General features: G+C 47.2%; 1 protein-coding gene across 3 annotated transcripts in view; it reads left to right on the top strand.

Moving 5' to 3' along the window:
- Positions 1 to 16,705, top strand: part of LOC139552799 (stAR-related lipid transfer protein 13-like) — an 89,844-nt gene extending 73,139 nt beyond the window's left edge. For 2 of the 3 annotated variants that reach the window (XM_071364844.1, XM_071364842.1), the window contains exons 10-15: positions 8,123 to 8,336; positions 8,573 to 8,687; positions 10,860 to 11,108; positions 12,445 to 12,662; positions 13,779 to 13,955; positions 15,331 to 16,705. In XM_071364844.1, the coding sequence (XP_071220945.1) occupies positions 8,123 to 8,336; positions 8,573 to 8,687; positions 10,860 to 11,108; positions 12,445 to 12,662; positions 13,779 to 13,955; positions 15,331 to 15,448 (1,091 nt within the window). In that variant the 3' untranslated portion in view covers positions 15,449 to 16,705. Of the gene's footprint in view, positions 1 to 8,122; positions 8,337 to 8,572; positions 8,688 to 10,859; positions 11,109 to 12,444; positions 12,663 to 13,778; positions 13,956 to 14,146; positions 14,196 to 15,330 lie in introns of those variants that run through there. The other variant, XM_071364843.1, reaches the window with a different exon arrangement.
- Positions 16,706 to 18,460: the final 1,755 nt, after the last annotated feature.

Genomic DNA, 18,460 nt, shown 5'->3' with positions numbered 1-18,460 from the left:
ATTCGCCAGCGGTTTTGGTGGCCTACTCAGGAGCGGGACACGCGTCGTTTCGTGGCGGCTTGTTCGGACTGCGCGCAGACTAAGTCAGGTAACTCTCCTCCTGCCGGTCGTCTCAGACCGCTTCCCATTCCTTCTCGACCATGGTCTCACATCGCCTTAGACTTTATTACCGGTCTGCCTTCGTCTGCGGGGAAGACTGTGATTCTTACGGTTATCGATAGGTTCTCTAAGGCGGCACATTTCATTCCCCTCGCTAAGCTTCCTTCCGCTAAGGAGACGGCACAAATCATCATTGAGAATGTGTTCAGAATTCATGGCCTCCCGTTAGACGCCGTTTCAGACAGAGGCCCGCAATTCACGTCACAGTTTTGGAGGGAGTTCTGTCGTTTGATTGGTGCTTCCGTCAGTCTCTCTTCCGGGTTTCATCCCCAGTCTAACGGTCAAGCAGAAAGGGCCAATCAGTCGATTGGTCGCATTTTACGCAGCCTTTCGTTTCGAAACCCTGCGTCTTGGGCAGAACAGCTCCCCTGGGCTGAGTACGCTCACAACTCGCTTCCTTCGTCTGCTACCGGGCTGTCCCCGTTTCAGAGTAGTCTTGGCTACCAGCCTCCTCTGTTTTCGTCCCAGCTCGCCGAGTCCAGCGTTCCCTCCGCTCAGGCTTTTGTCCAACGTTGTGAGCGCACCTGGAGGAGGGTCAGGTCTGCACTTTGCCGTTACAGGGCGCAGACTGTGAGAGCCGCCAATAAACGTAGGATTAAGAGTCCTAGGTATTGTCGCGGTCAGAGAGTGTGGCTTTCCACTCGTAACCTTCCCCTTACGACAGCTTCTCGCAAGTTGACTCCGCGGTTCATTGGTCCGTTCCGTGTCTCTCAGGTCGTCAATCCTGTCGCTGTGCGACTGCTTCTTCCGCAACATCTTCGTCGCGTCCACCCTGTCTTCCATGTCTCCTGTGTCAAGCCTTTTCTTCGCGCCCCCGTTCGTCTTCCCTCCCCCCCCCCCGTCCTTGTCGAGGGCGCTCCTATTTACAAGGTACGGAAGATCATGGACATGCGTTCTCGGGGACGTGGTCACCAGTACTTAGTGGATTGGGAGGGTTACGGTCCTGAGGAGAGGAGTTGGGTTCCATCTCGGGACGTGCTGGACCGTTCGTTGATTGATGATTTCCTTCGTTGCCGCCAGGGTTCCTCCTCGAGTGCGCCAGGAGGCGCTCGGTGAGTGGGGGGGTACTGTCATGTTTTGTCTTTGATCATGTCTTGTCCCTGTGCTTCCCTCTGCTGGTCTTATTAGGTTCTTTCTCTTTCTCTCTCTCTATCGTTCCGTTCCTGCTCCCAGCTGTTTCTCATTCTCCCTACGACCTCATTTACTCTTTCACACCTGTCCCCTGTTTTGCCCTCTGATTAGAGTCCCTATTTCTTCCTCTGTTTTCCGCTCCTGTCCTTGTCGGATTCTTGTTTGATGTTTGCTGTTCCTGTGTCCTTGTTTCGCCCTGTCGTGTTCTTTGCCTTCTTCAGATGCTGCGTGTGAGCAGGTGTCTATGTCAGCTACGGCCAGTGCCTTCCCGAAGCGACCTGCAGTCTGTGGTCGCGTCTCCAGGCGTTCCTCTCTATTGACGAGAGGATTTCAGTTTCCTGTTTTGGATTACCATTGATTATATCCAGGAGAATCATTATTTGTTTAATACTGGAATAAAGACTCTGTTACTATTACGTCGCTTTTGGGTCCTCATTCATCAGCATAACACTTTTAGGTGGTTGTAGAATTTAACGGCTCTTTTCTGGATTTTGATAATTAGTGGGTATCGGCCTAATTCTGCTCTGCATGCATTATTTGGTGTTCTACGTTGTACACTGAGGATATTTTTGCAGAATTCTGCATGCAGAGTCTCAATTTGGTGTTTGTCCCATTTTGTGAAATCTTGGTTGGTGAGCGGACCCCAGACCTCACAACCATAAAGGGCAATGGGCTCTATGACTGATTCAAGTATTTTTAGCCAGATCCTAATTGGTATGTTGAAATTTATGTTCCTTTTGATGGCATAGAAGGCCCTTCTTGCCTTGTCTCTCAGATCGTTCACAGCTTTGTGGAAGTTACCTGTGGTGCTGATGTTTAGTCTCTCTCTGTCTCTCTCTCTCTGCTTCTACCCTCTCTCTCTCTATCTCTCTCTCTATCTCTCTCTCTCTGTCTCTCTCTCTCTCTGCTTCTACCCTCTCTCTATCTCTCTCTCAATTCAATTCAATTCAATTCAAGGGGCTTTATTGGCATGGGAAACATGTGTTAACATTGCCAATGCAAGTGAGGTAGCAATACACAAAAGTGAAACAAACAATACAAATTAACAGTAAACATTACACATACAGAAGTTTCAAAACAATAAAGACATTACAAATGTCATATTATATATATATACAGTGTTGTAGCAATGTACGAATGGTTAAAGCACACAGGTTAAAATAAATAGGCATAAATATGGGTTGTATTTACAATGCTGTTTGTTCTTCACTGGTTGCCCTTTTCTTGTGACAACAGGTCACAAATCTTGCTGCTGTGATGGCACACTGTGGAATTTCACCCAGTAGATATGGGAGTTTATCAAAATTGGATTTGTTTTCGAATTCTTTGTGGATCTGTGTAATCTGAGGGAAATATGTGTCTCTAATATGGTCATACATTGGGCAGGAGGTTAGAAAGTGCAGCTCAGTTTCCACCTCATTTTGTGGACAGTGTGCACATAGCCTGTCTTCTCTTGAGAGCCATGTCTGCCTACGGCGGCCTTTCTCAATAGCAAGGCTATGCTCACTGAGTCTGTACATAGTCAAAGCTTTCCTTAAGTTTGGGTCAGTCACAGTGGTCAGGTATTCTGCCACTGTGTACTCTCTGTTTAGGGCCAAATAGCATTCTAGTTTGCTCTGTTTTTTTGTTAATTCTTTCCAATGTGTCAAGTAATTATCTTTTTGTTTTCTCATGATTTGGTTGGGTCTAATTGTGCTGTTGTCCTGGGGCTCTGTGGGGTGTGTTTGTGTTTGTGAACAGAGCCCTAGGACCAGCTTGCTTAGGGGACTCTTCTCCAGGTTCATCTCTCTGTAGGTGATGGCTTTGTTATGGAAGGTTTGGGAATCGCTTCCTTTTAGGTGGTTGTAGAATTTAACTGCTCTTTTCTGGATTTTGATAATTAGTGGGTATCGGCCTAATTCTGCTCTGCATGCATTATTTGGTGTTCTACGTTGTACACGGAGGATATTTTTGCAGAATTCTGCATGCAGAGTCTCAATTTGGTGTTTGCCCCATTTTGTGAAATCTTGGTTGGTGAGCGGACCCCAGACCTCACAACCATAAAGGGCAATGGGCTCTATGACAGATTCAAGTATTTTTAGCCAGATCCTAATTGGTATGTTGAAATTTATGTTCCTTTTGATGGCATAGAATGCCCTTCTTGCCTTGTCTCTCAGATCGTTCACAGCTTTGTGGAAGTTACCTGTGGTGCTGATGTTTAGGCCGAGGTATGTATAGTTTTTTGTGTGCTCTAGGGCAACGGTGTCTAGATGGAATTTGTGGTCCTGGTGACTGGACCTTTTTTGGAACACCATTATTTTGGTCTTACTGAGATTTACTGTCAGGGCCCAGGTCTGACAGAATCTGTGCAGAAGATCTAGGTGCTGCTGTAGGCCCTCCTTGGTTGGTGACAGAAGCACCAGATCATCAGCAAACAGTAGACATTTGACTTTGGATTCTAGTAGGGTGAGACCGGGTGCTGCAGACTGTTCTAGTGCCCGCGCCAATTCGTTGATATATATGTTGAAGAGGGTGGGGCTTAAGCTGCATCCCTGTCTCACCCCACGACCCTGTGTGAAGAAATGTGTGTGTTTTTTGCCAATTTTAACCGCACACTTGTTGTTTGTGTACATGGATTTTATAATGTCGTATGTTTTACCCCCAACACCACTTTCCATCAATTTGTATAGCAGACCCTCATGCCAAATTGAGTCGAAGGCTTTTTTGAAATCAACAAAGCATGAGAAGACTTTGCCTTTGTTTTGGTTTGTTTGGTTGTCAATTAGGGTGTGTAGGGTGAATACATGGTCTGTTGTACGGTAATTTGGTAAAAAGCCAATTTGACATTTGCTCAGTACATTGTTTTCATTGAGGAAATGTACGAGTCTGCTGTTAATGATAATGCAGAGGATTTTCCCAAGGTTACTGTTGACGCATATTCCACGGTAGTTATTGGGGTCAAATTTGTCTCCACTTTTGTGGATTGGGGTGATCAGTCCTTGGTTCCAAATATTGGGGAAGATGCCAGAGCTAAGGACGATGTTAAAGAGTTTTAGTATAGCCAATTGGAATTTGTTGTCTGTATATTTGATCATTTCATTAAGGATACCATCAACACCACAGGCCTTTTTGGGTTGGAGGGTTTTTATTTTGTCCTGTAACTCATTCAAGGTAATTGGAGAATCCAGTGGGTTCTGGTAGTCTTTAATAGTTGATTCTAGGATTTGTATTTGATCATGTATATGTTTTTGCTCTTTATTCTTTGTTATAGAGCCAAAAAGATTGGAGAAGTGGTTTACCCATACATCTCCATTTTGGATAGATAATTCTTCGTGTTGTTGTTTGTTTAGTGTTTTCCAATTTTCCCAGAATTGGTTAGAGTCTATGGATTCTTCAATTACATTGAGCTGATTTCTGACATGCTGTTCCTTCTTTTTCCGTAGTGTATTTCTGTATTGTTTTAGTGATTCACCATAGTGAAGGCGTAGACTCAGGTTTTCCGGGTCTCTATGTTTTTGGTTGGACAGGTTTCTCAATTTATTTCTTAGATTTTTGCATTCTTCATCAAACCATTTGTCATTGTTGTTCATTTTCTTCGGTTTTCTATTTGAGATTTTTAGATTTGATAGGGAAGCTGAGAGGTCAAATATACTGTTAAGATTTTCTACTGCCAAGTTTACACCTTCACTATTGCAGTGGAACGTTTTAACCAGGAAGTTGTCTAAAAGGGATTGGATTTGCTGTTGCCTAATTGTTTTTTGGTAGGTTTCCAAACTGCATTCCTTCCATCTATAGCATTTCTTAATGTTACTCAGTTCCTTTGGCTTTGATGCCTCATGATTGAGTATTGCTCTGTTCAAGTAGACTGTAATTTTGCTGTGATCTGATAGGGGTGTCAGTGGGCTGACTGTGAACGCTCTGAGAGACTCTGGGTTGAGGTCAGTGATAAAGTAGTCTACAGTGCTACTGCCAAGAGATGAGCTATAGGTGTACCTACCATAGGAGTCCCCTCGAAGCCTACCATTGACTATGTACATACCCAGCGTGCGACAGAGCTGCAGGAGTTGTGATCCGTTTTTGTTGGTTATGTTGTCATAGTTGTGTCTAGGGGGGCATATGGGGGAGGGAATGCTGTCACCTGCAGGCAGGTGTTTGACCCCCTGTGTGCTGAGGGTGTCAGGTTCGTGTCCAGTTCTGGCATTTAGGTCGCCACAGACTAATACATGTCCCTGGGCCTGGAAATGATTGATTTCCCCCTCCAGGATGGAGAAGCTGTCTTCATTAAAGTATGGGGATTCTAGTGGGGGGGATATAGGTAGCACACAGGAGGACATTTTTCTCTGTTAAGATAATTTCCTTTTGAATTTCTAGCCAAATGTAAAATGTTCCTGTTTTGATTAATTTAATGGAGTGAGTTAGGTCTGCTCTATACCAAATTAGCATTCCCCCTGAGTCCCTTCCCTGTTTCACACCTGGTAGTTTGGTGGATGGGACTACCAGCTCTCTGTAACCTAGAGGGCAACCAGTGGGTCCGTCTCCTCTATACCATGTTTCTTGCAGGATGACAATGTCTGCATTACCGATTTCTTTGGTGAAGTCCGGGTTCCTGCTCTTTAGGCCAAAGGCAGATGACCTCAGGCCTTGGATATTCCAGGATGATATAGTGAAGGCTTTTTGTTCCATAAAGTGTCCAATGTTGTTGGTCGTGGTTTGGCCTCAGGCCAGTAAGTGTGAGCAGATCCTGCTGAGCATCTGGTACATGCCGTTGGCTTGGGCGAGTGTAAGAGTGGGGGTTGGGCCTGTTTGCCCGCTCACTACCTGGGCGTAGGTGTGACTTCCATGTTGATGCCCTCTTTGCGGTGGTGGGGTTTATGGGGTGGGCAGGAGTGGCATAGGTCTGATCTGAGGGGACCTAAATTGGGTGTGGGCATGGTTGATGTGGGGGGGTGTTGATTGGTTGGGGTGGGGGTGTGGATGTGTCTGGGGGTGCTGTGGTCTGGATGTAAGTCCTCTTGGCGTGGGTCCTCTATGTGTAGGTCCAGGGGGGGGTCCTGAAGGTCTTGGAGGGTGTCTCGCTGGTCTGGGTGGGGTGTCTATTGATCTGTTGCTCCTGTGTGAAGTGTTGGGGCTGCGTTTGAGAGCGATGTCCTTTAGAGTCCGGGCAAAGGTGGGCACTGCTGCCTTGTAGAGGTGGACCTGGTCATAGAGGCTGTTCAAGTCCAGGGTGGAGTGGTGGGCCAGAAAGACATTTGGTTTTGAGGCACAGTCACGGGAAATGCTTGCGTTTACCCGCTGTATTGTAGCAGGGTGGACGTCTTTTCGTGGTAGCAGGGTGGAGATAACCACTTGTGCGTTGGGGAAATTAGAAGAAGCTTTTTCAATCACTCCCTTCAGTGCTGTGGCCACCCTTTCCTGCTGTGCTCTCAGGTCGTTTGTTTCTGTGTGTATTATTATGTGGCTGGGTGAGCCTAGTTTGTCCTCAGACAGAAGGTCTAGGGCGCGCTGGGTGTTTGGACACCAGAGTTTAGACACACTGTGTTTGGGAAAAAGTTTTTTTTCTTCTATATATTTCCCATTTGAGTCCATAAGGAGGACAATCTGTGTCTTGTGTTTGTCCTCAGTGGGTGTGGGGGGGTTGTCAGGAGGGCTATCAGGGTGGCTGACAGGGGGGGTGCTCAGAGGGGGTGAGAGCTGCTGGGCTTGGGGTTTTTCTTTTGTCTGTTCTGCTGTGATGTCGACTCTATGGTCAGGGTCTGGTGTGGACTGTTCTGCTGTGGTATTGAGACTTTTGTCGGGTGCTGAGGTGGGCTGTTCTGCTGGCGTCTCTGTGGGGATGGCCACCTCCCTAGTGGGTTGTTCTCTGTCACATGCCATCCCCCTCCACCTCTCCTCCAGCAGTCTGATCCTCTCCTCCACCCCCCTCTCCCTCTCCTCCAGCAGTCTGATCCTCTCCTCTAGTGCTCTGTTCTGCTCCTGCTCCTGCTTCTGCTCTTTCTCCTGTTGAAGTTGTCTCACCACTGTCCAGAGAGCAGATATGTCTCTCTCCACCTCCAGCACTCCGGGTCTGGTTAAGGGGGTGTTGTTGTGCTGGACTGTTGTCTGGGTCTGTGCTGACTGGAGTGTAATCACCTGCTGTTCTAGCTCCACCTGCCTTACCTCCAGCTGGGTGAATTTATCCTTCATTTCAATGAGCGGGAAGTACTCTGTGCTGGGAGGTTGACTGTCTGCTGAGGGTTGTTCGTCTGTGGGTCCTGATGAAGAGGTCTGGTCTGACCCGCTTGGGGTGGGGGTATCTATATCAAGGGAGAGCTTCTCCTGCTGGGCTAATTCTTTGATTAGGTGAAAGTCCAGCTGAAACTGTTTGGGGTTGCCCTGTACCATTACTGTTCCAGACTTATAAAGATTTATATTAGCTGACTCCTCGTCCTCGTTGTCAAGAATCCTGAGTTTCCACCCCTCGTTAACCCCCCCTCTCTTAACAGAGGGGTAGTGTGCTAATATAGCACTGTGCCATGCCAGGGGATGGTTTGTGTGGAAGATAAGGTTGCTGATGTTCCCATTTTTGTAATAGTCAGCAAAAAGTGTCTCTTGATTTTCAAGGGGGTAGTGTCATGTCTCTGTCTCTCTCTCTCTCTGCTTCTACCCTCTCTCTATCTCTCTCTCTGTCTCTCTCTCTCTGTCTCTCTCTCTGCTTCTACCCTCTCTCTATCTCTCTCTCTGTCTCTCTCTCTCTGTCTCTCTCTCTGCTTCTACCCTCTCTCTATCTCTCTCTCTCTGTCTCTCTCTCTATCTCTCTCTCTGTCTATCTCTCTCTGCTTCTACACTCTCTCTTTCTCCCTCCCTCTCCCTGTAGATGTCCCTAAGGAGCAGAGGTTGCAGGCCGTGAGGGCGGCCATCTTGCTGATGTCAGACGAGAACAGGGAAGTGCTCCAGACGCTGCTCTGCTTCCTGCGTGATGTCACTTCCTGTGTAGAGGAGAACCAGATGACCCCTATGAACCTGGCTGTGTGTCTGGGCCCCTCCCTGTTCCACCTCAACATACTGAAGAATGACAACCTGTCCCCCAGGTACACACACACACACACACACACACACACACACACACACACACACACACACACACACACACACACACACACACACACACACACACACACACACACACACACACAGAGAACATCTGCTGACCTGTACTGCATTAACAATGTGGTTTAGTTTTGGGCCTCCCACCTGCTCCCCTCTGCTACCATCTCACTAACTCCTCCCCTCAGTCACTAACTCCTCCCCTCCTCTCCTCCTATAGGTCGATCCAGAGGAAGTATGCTACGGGCCGTCCGGACCAGAAGGACCTGAGTGAGAACCTAGCCGCCACACAAGGCCTGGCTCACATGATCACTGAGTGCCAGCATCTGTTTGAGGTGAGAAACAACATCTTTGTTGGGAATTATTTCATAGACTAGTTATTACCTCACTGTAAGGTAATGTTCACTGTACATTTACTGGTCATTTCCCTGACGTTGGAGGAGATCGCCTTTGCAGTAAACAATGTTGATGTCGGCTCAAGCGTGAATTACATTTAAAAGTCAAGGGAGTAGTGTCATGTCAAGGGGGTAGTGTCATGTCAAGGGGGTAGTGTCATGTCCAGGGGGTAGCGTCATGTCCAGGGGGTAGCGTCATGTCCAGGGGGTAGCGTCATGTCAAGGGGGTAGCGTCATGTCCAGGGGGTAGCGTCATGTCAGCACGTTGTAGTGTCATGTCCAGGGGGTAGCGTCATGTCAAGGGGGTAGCGTCATGTCCAGGGGGTAGCGTCATGTCAAGGGGGTAGCGTCATGTCCAGGGGGTAGCGTCATGTCAGCACGTTGTAGTGTCATGTCCAGGGGGTAGCGTCATGTCCAGGGGGTAGCGTCATGTCCAGGGGGTAGTGTCATGTCAGCACGTTGTAGTGTCATGTCAAGGGGGTAGCGTCATGTCAAGGGGGTAGCGTCATGTCCAGGGGGTAGTGTCATGTCAGCACGTTGTAGCGTCATGTCCAGGGGGTAGTGTCATGTCAGCACGTTGTAGCGTCATGTCCAGGGGGTAGCGTCATGTCAGCACGTTGTAGCGTCATGTCAAGGGGGTAGCGTCATGTCAAGGGGGTAGCGTCATGTCCAGGGGGTAGTGTCATGTCAGCACGTTGTAGCGTCATGTCAAGGGGGTAGCGTCATGTCCAGGGGGTAGCGTCATGTCAGCACGTTGTAGTGTCATGTCAAGGGGATAGCGTCATGTCAGCACGTTGTAGTGTCATGTCAAGGGGGTAGCGTCATGTCAGCACATTGTAGTGTCATGTCAAGGGGGTAGTGTCATGTCAAGGGGGTAGTGTCATGTCAAGGGGGTAGTGTCATGTCAGCACATTGTAGTGTCATGTCCAGGGGGTAGTGTCATGTCAAGGGGGTAGTGTCATGTCAAGGGGGTAGTGTCATGTCAAGGGGGTAGCGTCATGTCCAGGGGGTAGCGTCATGTCAGCACGTTGTAGTGTCATGTCCAGGGGGTAGCGTCATGTCCAGGGGGTAGCGTCATGTCAAGGGGGTAGCGTCATGTCCAGGGGGTAGCGTCATGTCAAGGGGGTAGCGTCATGTCCAGGGGGTAGCGTCATGTCAAGGGGGTAGCGTCATGTCCAGGGGGTAGCGTCATGTCAGCACGTTGTAGTGTCATGTCCAGGGGGTAGCGTCATGTCCAGGGGGTAGTGTCATGTCAGCACGTTGTAGTGTCATGTCAAGGGGGTAGCGTCATGTCAAGGGGGTAGCGTCATGTCCAGGGGGTAGTGTCATGTCAGCACGTTGTAGTGTCATGTCAAGGGGGTAGCGTCATGTCAAGGGGGTAGCGTCATGTCCAGGGGGTAGTGTCATGTCAGCACGTTGTAGCGTCATGTCAAGGGGGTAGCGTCATGTCCAGGGGGTAGCGTCATGTCAGCACGTTGTAGTGTCATGTCAAGGGGGTAGCGTCATGTCAGCACATTGTAGTGTCATGTCAAGGGGGTAGTGTCATGTCAAGGGGGTAGTGTCATGTCAGCACATTGTAGTGTCATGTCAAGGGGGTAGTGTCATGTCAAGGGGGTAGTGTCATGTCAAGGGGGTAGTGTCATGTCAGCACGTTGTAGTGTCATGTCAAGGGGGTAGTGTCATGTCAAGGGGGTAGTGTCATGTCAAGGGGGTAGTGTCATGTCAGCACGTTGTAGTGTCATGTCAAGGGGGTAGTGTCATGTCAAGGGAGTAGTGTCATGTCAAGGGGGTAGTGTCATGTCAAGGGGGTAGTGTCATGTCAAGGGGGTAGTGTCATGTCAGCACGTTGTAGTGTCATGTCAAGGGGGTAGCGTCATGTCAGCACATTGTACTCTGTTTAAATTCTGCTCCTAATTAACCAGTCCTATTTCTACTGTTTGGTTGCGTTTACACAGGGAGACAAATTCCTATTTATTTTTCTTTCTAATTGGTCTTTTGACCAGTCAGATCAGCTCATTTGCCTGTATTTGATCAGAATGTGGCTGGCGGTGTAAACACAGCCTTAGTAATATACCTCATAGCTGACACACACACACCTCCTGTCCCATTCAGATCCCACAGGACATGGTAAGCCGGTCCCATAACTCCTACATGGAAGCTGAGTTACTAGCGCCCCCTCTGGACGAGCTGCGTAAGACACATGACGAGGAGGAGGAGGAAGAGGAGGAGGAAGAGGAGGAAGGATCCTACCACACACACATGGAGGGGCTGGTCCAGGGTCTACTAAAGGAGGCCAGAGACAGCAGCAAAGGATGGGTATCCCGGGCTACCAGTGACCACACTGAACTGGCCTGCAAAAAGGTGTGTGTACTTAACATGTATACCGTGACACACTCAAACCATCACACACTCATACCATACACACACTCATACCATACACACACTCATACCATACACACACTCATACCATCACACACTCATACCATCACACACTCATACCATACACACTCATACCATCACACACTCATACCATCACACACTCATACCATCACACAGTCATACCATCACAGACTCATACCATACACACACTCATACCATACACACACTCATACCATACACACACTCATACCATCACACACTCATACCATCACACACTCATACCATCACACACTCATACCATACACACACTCATACCATACACACACTCATACCATACACACACTCATACCATCACACACTCATACCATCACACACTCATACCATACACACACTCATACCATACACACACTCATACCATACACACTCATACCATCACACACTCATACCATCACACACTCATACCACCACACACTCATACCATCACAGACTCATACCATACACACTCATACCATCACACACTCATACCATCACGCACTCATACCATCACACACTCATACCATCACACACTCATACCATCACACACTCATACCATACACACTCATACCATCACACACTCATACCATCACACACTCATACCATACACACACTCATACCATCACACACTCATACCATCACACACTCATACCATCACACACTCATACCATCACACACTCATACCATACACACTCATACCATCACACACTCATACCATCACACACTCATACCATACACACTCATACCATCACACACTCATACCATCACACACTCATACCATCACACACTCATACCATCACACACTCATACCATCACACACTCATACCATACACACTCATACCATCACACACTCATACCATACACACACTCATACCATACACACACTCATACCATCACACACTCATACCATCACACACTCATACCATCACACACACCACAGACATATTAGAATGAAGCACTAAGGCCCGAGGGGATGTGGTATATGGCCAATATACCACGGCTAAGGGCTGTTCTTAGTCAAGACGCAATGCTGAGTGCCTGGATACAGCCCTTAGCCATGGTATATTGGCCATATACCACGAACCTCCAAGGTGCATTATTGTTATTATAAACTGGTTACCACCGTAATTGGAGCAGTAAAAACCCACAAACACATTCTTCTTAACGCCTGTGTGTGTGTGTGTGTGTGTGTGTGTGTGTGTGTGTGTGTGTGTGTGTGTGTGTGTGTGTGTGTGTGTGTGTGTGTGTGTGTGTGTGTGTGTGTGTGTCTCTCTCTCTACTCTAGGTGGGTGATGGTAACCCGCTGCGGCGGTGGCGTGTGTGTGTGGAGGTGTGTGCGACGCCCAGTGAGGTGTTGGAGAGGCTGCTGCGGGAGCGCCCCCTGTGGCAGACAGACGTACTGCAGGAGAAGGTTCTGGAAACCCTGGGCAGACAGACAGACATCTACCAGTACAGCTTGCAGAGCATGGCCCCACACCCCAACACTGACTACGTGGTACTGAGGTTAGTGGACCAAATCACTTTGATCAGACATGGCTCTTCTTCGTTTCACCTCTATCACTCTTTTTATCTCACTGACTGTCTGATGTGTTTTCTTTGTCTCTCTCTCTCTCTCTCTCTCTCTCTCTCTCTCTGTCTCTCTCTCTCTCTCTCTCTCTCTCTCTCTCTCTCTCTCTCTCTCTCTCTCTCTCTCTCTCTCTCTCTCTCTCTCTCTCTCTGTCTCTGTCTCTGTCTCTGTCTCTGTCTCTGTCTCTCTCTCTCTCTCTCTCTCTCTCTCTCTCTCTCTCTCTCTCGTCTCTGTCTCTGTCTCTGTCTCTGTCTCTGTCTCTGTCTCTGTCTCTGTCTCTGTCTCTGTCTCTGTCTCTGTCTCTGTCTCTCTCTCTCTCTCTCTGTCTCTCTATCTATCTCTCTATCTCTCTCTCTCTCTCTCTCTCTGTCTCTCTATCGCTCTCTCTCTCTCTCTCTCTCTCTCTCTCTCTCTCTCTCTCTCTCTCTCAAATTTCAAATTCAAATTCAAGCTGCTTTATTGGCATGAAAAACATTGTGTCAATATTGCCAAAGCAACAATGTATACAATATACATTGTAATACAATTAAAACAATGACAAACAATAATATAGAATGGCAGTAAATAATAATACAAAATTAAATATAAAAATAGTAACAATAAAATGGTAACAGTCAATAGTCGAATGTAATGTATGGTGTAATGCTGTAATAATAATAATAATGTCTCTCTCTCTCTCTCTCTCTGTCTCTCTTTCTCTCTGTCTCTCTGTCTCTCTCTCTCTCTCTCTCTCTGTCTCTCTCTCTCTCTCTCTCTCTCTCTCTCTCTCTCTCTCTCTCTCTCTCTCTCTCTCTCTCTCTCTCTCTCTCTGTCTCTCTCTCTCTCTCTGTCTCTGTCTCTGTCTCTCTCTCTGTCTCTCTCTCTCTCTCTCTCTTTACCAACCTTCCTTCATTCTCTCTCTGTCTCTCTCTCACTGCTTCTACCCTCTCTCTATCTCTCTCTCGCTCTCTCTCTCGCTCTCTCTCTCTCTCTTTCTCTCTACCTTCCTTCCTTCTCTCTCTCTCTATGTCTCTTTCTCTCTCTCTCTCTCTCTCTCTCTTTCTCTCTCTCAGGTCGTGGCGTAGCAACATTTGTAAGGGTTGCAGTGTGTTGGTGTGTGTATCAGTGGACTATGAGAACAGTCCAGCCATGGTATCAGTCAGAGGAGTGGTTCTAGAATCACAGTACCTTCTAGAACCCCACGGAACCGGGAGGTCCAGACTCACACACATCTGCAGAGTCGATCTGAAGTAAGGCTGTGTGTGTGTGTGTGTGTGTGTGTGTGTGTGTGTGTGTGTGTGTGTGTGTGTGTGTGTGTGTGTGTGTGTGTGTGTGTGTGTGTGTGTGTGTGTGTGTGTGTGTGTGTGTGTGTGTGTGTGTGTGTGTAGTAACAGTCTGTTCTACTATTCATAGTCATGCCATATGTTGTTGCTCTGTCCAGGGGCAGGTCTCCAGACTGGTACAAGGTGTTTTAACCCATGTTACTGTGTCCAGGGGAAGGTCTCCAGACTGGGACAAGGTGTTTTAACCCATGTTGTTACTGTGTCCAGGGGAAGGTCTCCAGACTGGTACAAGGTGTTTTAACCCATGTTACTGTGTCCAGGGGAAGGTCTCCAGACTGGTACAAGGTGTTTTAACCCATGTTGTTACTGTGTCCAGGTCTCCAGACTGGTACAAGGTGTTTTAACCCATGTTACTGTGTCCAGGGGAAGGTCTCCAGACTGGTACAAGGTGTTTTAACCCATGTTACTGTGTCCAGGGGAAGGTCTCCAGACTGGGACAAGGTGTTTTAACCCATGTTACTGTGTCCAGGGGAAGGTCTCCAGACTGGTACAAGGTGTTTTAACCCATGTTACTGTGTCCAGGGGAAGGTCTCCAGACTGGTACAAGGTGTTTTAACCCATGTTACTGTGTCCAGGGGAAGGTCTCCAGACTGGTACAAGGTGTTTTAACCCATGTTACTGTGTCCAGGGGAAGGTCTCCAGACTGGTACAAGGTGTTTTAACCCATGTTACTGTGTCCAGGGGAAGGTCTCCAGACTGGTACAAGGTGTTTTAACCCATGTTACTGTGTCCAGGGGAAGGTCTCCAGACTGGGACAAGGTGTTTTAACCCATGTTGTTACTGTGTCCAGGGGAAGGTCTCCAGACTGGTACAAGGTGTTTTAACCCATGTTACTGTGTCCAGGGGAAGGTCTCCAGACTGGTACAAGGTGTTTTAACCCATGTTACTGTGTCCAGGGGAAGGTCTCCAGACTGGTACAAGGTGTTTTAACCCATGTTACTGTGTCCAGGGGAAGGTCTCCAGACTGGTACAAGGTGTTTTAACCCATGTTGTTGCTGTGTCCAGGAGCAGGTCTCCAGACTGGTACAAGGTGTTTTAACCCATGTTGTTGCTGTGTCCAGGGGCAGGTCTCCAGACTGGTACAAGGTGTTTTAACCCATGTTACTGTGTCCAGGGGAAGGTCTCCAGACTGGTACAAGGTGTTTTAACCCATGTTGTTGCTGTGTCCAGGGGAAGGTCTCCAGACTGGTACAAGGTGTTTTAACCCATGTTGTTACTGTTTCCAGGGGCAGGTCTCCAGAGTGGTACAAGGTGTTTTAACCCATGTTGTTACTGTGTCCAGGGGCAGGTCTCCAGAGTGGTACAACAAGGTGTTCGGTCACCTGTGTGTCTCTGAGGCCCAGAGGATCCGTTCCTCTTTCCTCCCTCCAGACCCCCCAGGCCCAGAGACCAAGATCTGAACCCCAGGACCAGGGCATGAGGCTGGGCTACACCGCCAGGGAGCACGGCCCCAAGGACCAGAAGACCAGAGAGAAGTAAAAACACAGAAGAACAGGAGGGCTAGAACCGTGGACCTTTGAAGCTTGGACCGAGATTCATGGACCTAGAACCAGGGAAACTAGAACCAGGGAACCTAGAACCAGGGAACCGAGGAACCAGGGAACCTAGAACCAGGGAACTGAGGAAGCAGGGGGGAAGACTAGTTCGACCTATAACTAGGAACCAGGGTTCTGAAAGCAGCGACCTAGAACCAGGGAACAACGACTGGTGATATAAAATGTAGAACCAGGAAATATGGAACAATCTATCAGGGATTCTTAAACTGTTTCAGAAATTGACTGTCCTCCCATGACCCAAATCGTCCTCCAACGACCCAAATTAAGAAGAAATAGTGTGTGATGATAGATGTATTCTGAAAACTCACGACCCACCTCTCACATGCCCAGGGACCCACTTTGGGTGCCGACCCATAGTTTAAGAAACCCTTTTTTAAACCTCTGAACCAGAGATTTGGAACAATCTAATGTAGAACCAGTGACACTGAACAATATTGAACTTGGAACAAGGGATACAGAACGTTCTAGAACTTTGAACCAGTGACACTGAATAATCTAGAATTCAGAACCAGGGATATGGAATGTTCTAGATTGAATTTGAAGACAGATCTGGGCCCAGATTCACAAAACATTTCTTACGCAAAAAAAAATGTAAGAAGCTGCTTAAGAAAAAAAATAAGAAGTTCATAAGATAGTGCATTTCCTCCACAATATCTTAAGATTTAATGATTTTCTTACGAACTCCTGAAATATCTTCTTACAAATCTTCTTAAGATGTTTGTTGCTAGGCAACCGGTTTAGCTAGCTATCTAGCTAACAACCGTAATCATGTTAGCATATTTCCTACTGAGATTACTGTTCTAAAACATGTTCTTGGGTTTAAAATAATCAATACTGAAACCTTCAGATGAAGTTTTTGAGTGGATTAAACAGGTTCAATAGTTTTCATGAGCGTATTCTCTCACTGCCCTGAGTTTAAGACGAGGGTTTAGCTATCTTGGAAATAAGAACAAATCCCCAAATTGTATTTTCAAGAATCTAATTTCTTCTTAACTTTTTGTTTAAGGAGAAATTATAAAAAATTAACCCATAACATTTCCAATAACCTTTTTGAGGAATATCAACTTTGCTTAACTTTCTTCATAAGTCTACAGTTAAGGGGGGAAAATGTCAGTTAAAAAGACATTTCTTCTTAAAGAAGGTTTTGTGTATCTGGGCCCCTGGTTCCTAAAGCTTTATCTTTGCTCTCAGCATCAGCATCACTGTCCGTTTAAACTACTATTATTATTATTCATATTATTAGTACTATCATCTTTATTGTCTGTGTTAATTATATTATTATTGTATTATTGTTATTTTAATATTATGACCTCATCATTGTTGTTGTATAATCGTTGCTTTCTTTTAATCCTGTTATACAATGTCTAGGACATTTATCCATTTCACTGCTTCTGGGAAGCGTGTGTGTGTGTGTGTGTGTGTGTGTGTGTGTGTGTGTGTGTGTGTGTGTGTGTGTGTGTGCGTGTGTGCGTGCGTGCGTGCGTGCGTGCGCGCGTGTGTGTGCTAGTCTGTACACACAGTGTAAATAAGTGATGCTCTCTGTACCAGCAGATGAAAATGTCTCTCATTGCCCATCAGGACTTTATCATATTGATATGCTGATGTTATGGTCATATCATATGTCCTAAAGCAATACTGTAACTATCTAATGTATTATAATAGAACTGTACCATGCCGCTGCCGTGAGGTTACTAAGCTGTTGTATAATGCTATACTGTATTGCCATAGCAGTGCCATCGCCATGACGATACCATGGTGTTAGGTTGCTGTAGGGTTGACTTGGTGTTGCTATAGGATCACCATAGTATTGCCGTGGCGTTACTATGGTGCCGCTAAACCGTAACGTTGCTATGGTATCGCCATGGCTTTACCACGGAGTTACCATGGCACAGCTAAACTGTAATGTTGCTATGGTGTTGCTATAGTACCGCCATGCTCTGTGAGTACTGTTTGCGTGGGAACAGTGTACTTGATTCTGACGTGAGCCATAGGGGATTATGGGTAAATTTGAGGAGATAGCTGAGGAGATCAGAGGACAACAGAGTGGTTGACACCAGGCTTTCACTTAGTCTGGTCCCAGACCTGTTTATGTGTTCAGAGGACAACAGGGTGGATGACACCAGGCTTTAACTTAGTCTGGTCCCAGACCTGTTTATGTGTTCAGAGGACAACAGGGTGGATGACACCAGGCTTTAACTTAGTCTGGTCCCAGACCTGTTTATGTGTTCAGAGGACAACAGGGTGGTTGACACCAGGCTTTAACTAAGTCTGGTCCCAGACCTGTTTATGTGTTCAGAGGACAACAGGGTGGATGACACCAGGCTTTAACTTAGTCTGGTCCCAGACCTGTTTATGTGTTCAGAGGACAACAGGGTGGATGACACCAGGCTTTAACTTAGTCTGGTCCCAGACCTGTTTATGCTGTCATGACAACTCCTTGTTGCCATTGTCCTGCGGCAGGTGGCTTCATTCCTAGTCGACATGAAGTCCTGAACCAGTCAATGCAGACAGAATCATCGCTCTATCTGATGTAAGACAATGCCTTGTCGGAGACGGCACAACCTTATCTGGAACCAGGCTAAGGTCAACAGGACCAGTTCTGGAACCAGGCTAAGGTCAACAGGGCCAAATCTGGAACCAGGCTAAGGTCAACAGGACCAAATCTGGAACCAGGCTAAAGTCAACAGGGCCAAATCTGGAACCAGGCTAAGGTCAACAGGACCAGATCTGGAATCAGGTTTATGTCAACAGGACCAGATCTGGAATCAGGTTTATGTCAACAGGACCAGATCTGGAACCAGGTTAAGGTCAACAGGGTGGAAGATACAAGGCTGTTTGTTTCTTCAGGGGAGAATA

This window comes from Salvelinus alpinus, chromosome 24, assembly GCF_045679555.1.
Source record: "Salvelinus alpinus chromosome 24, SLU_Salpinus.1, whole genome shotgun sequence".
Classification (NCBI taxonomy): domain Eukaryota; kingdom Metazoa; phylum Chordata; class Actinopteri; order Salmoniformes; family Salmonidae; genus Salvelinus; species Salvelinus alpinus.
The sequence above is the reverse complement of the archived record's forward strand: the minus strand, read 5'-3'. Positions and strand labels throughout refer to the sequence as shown.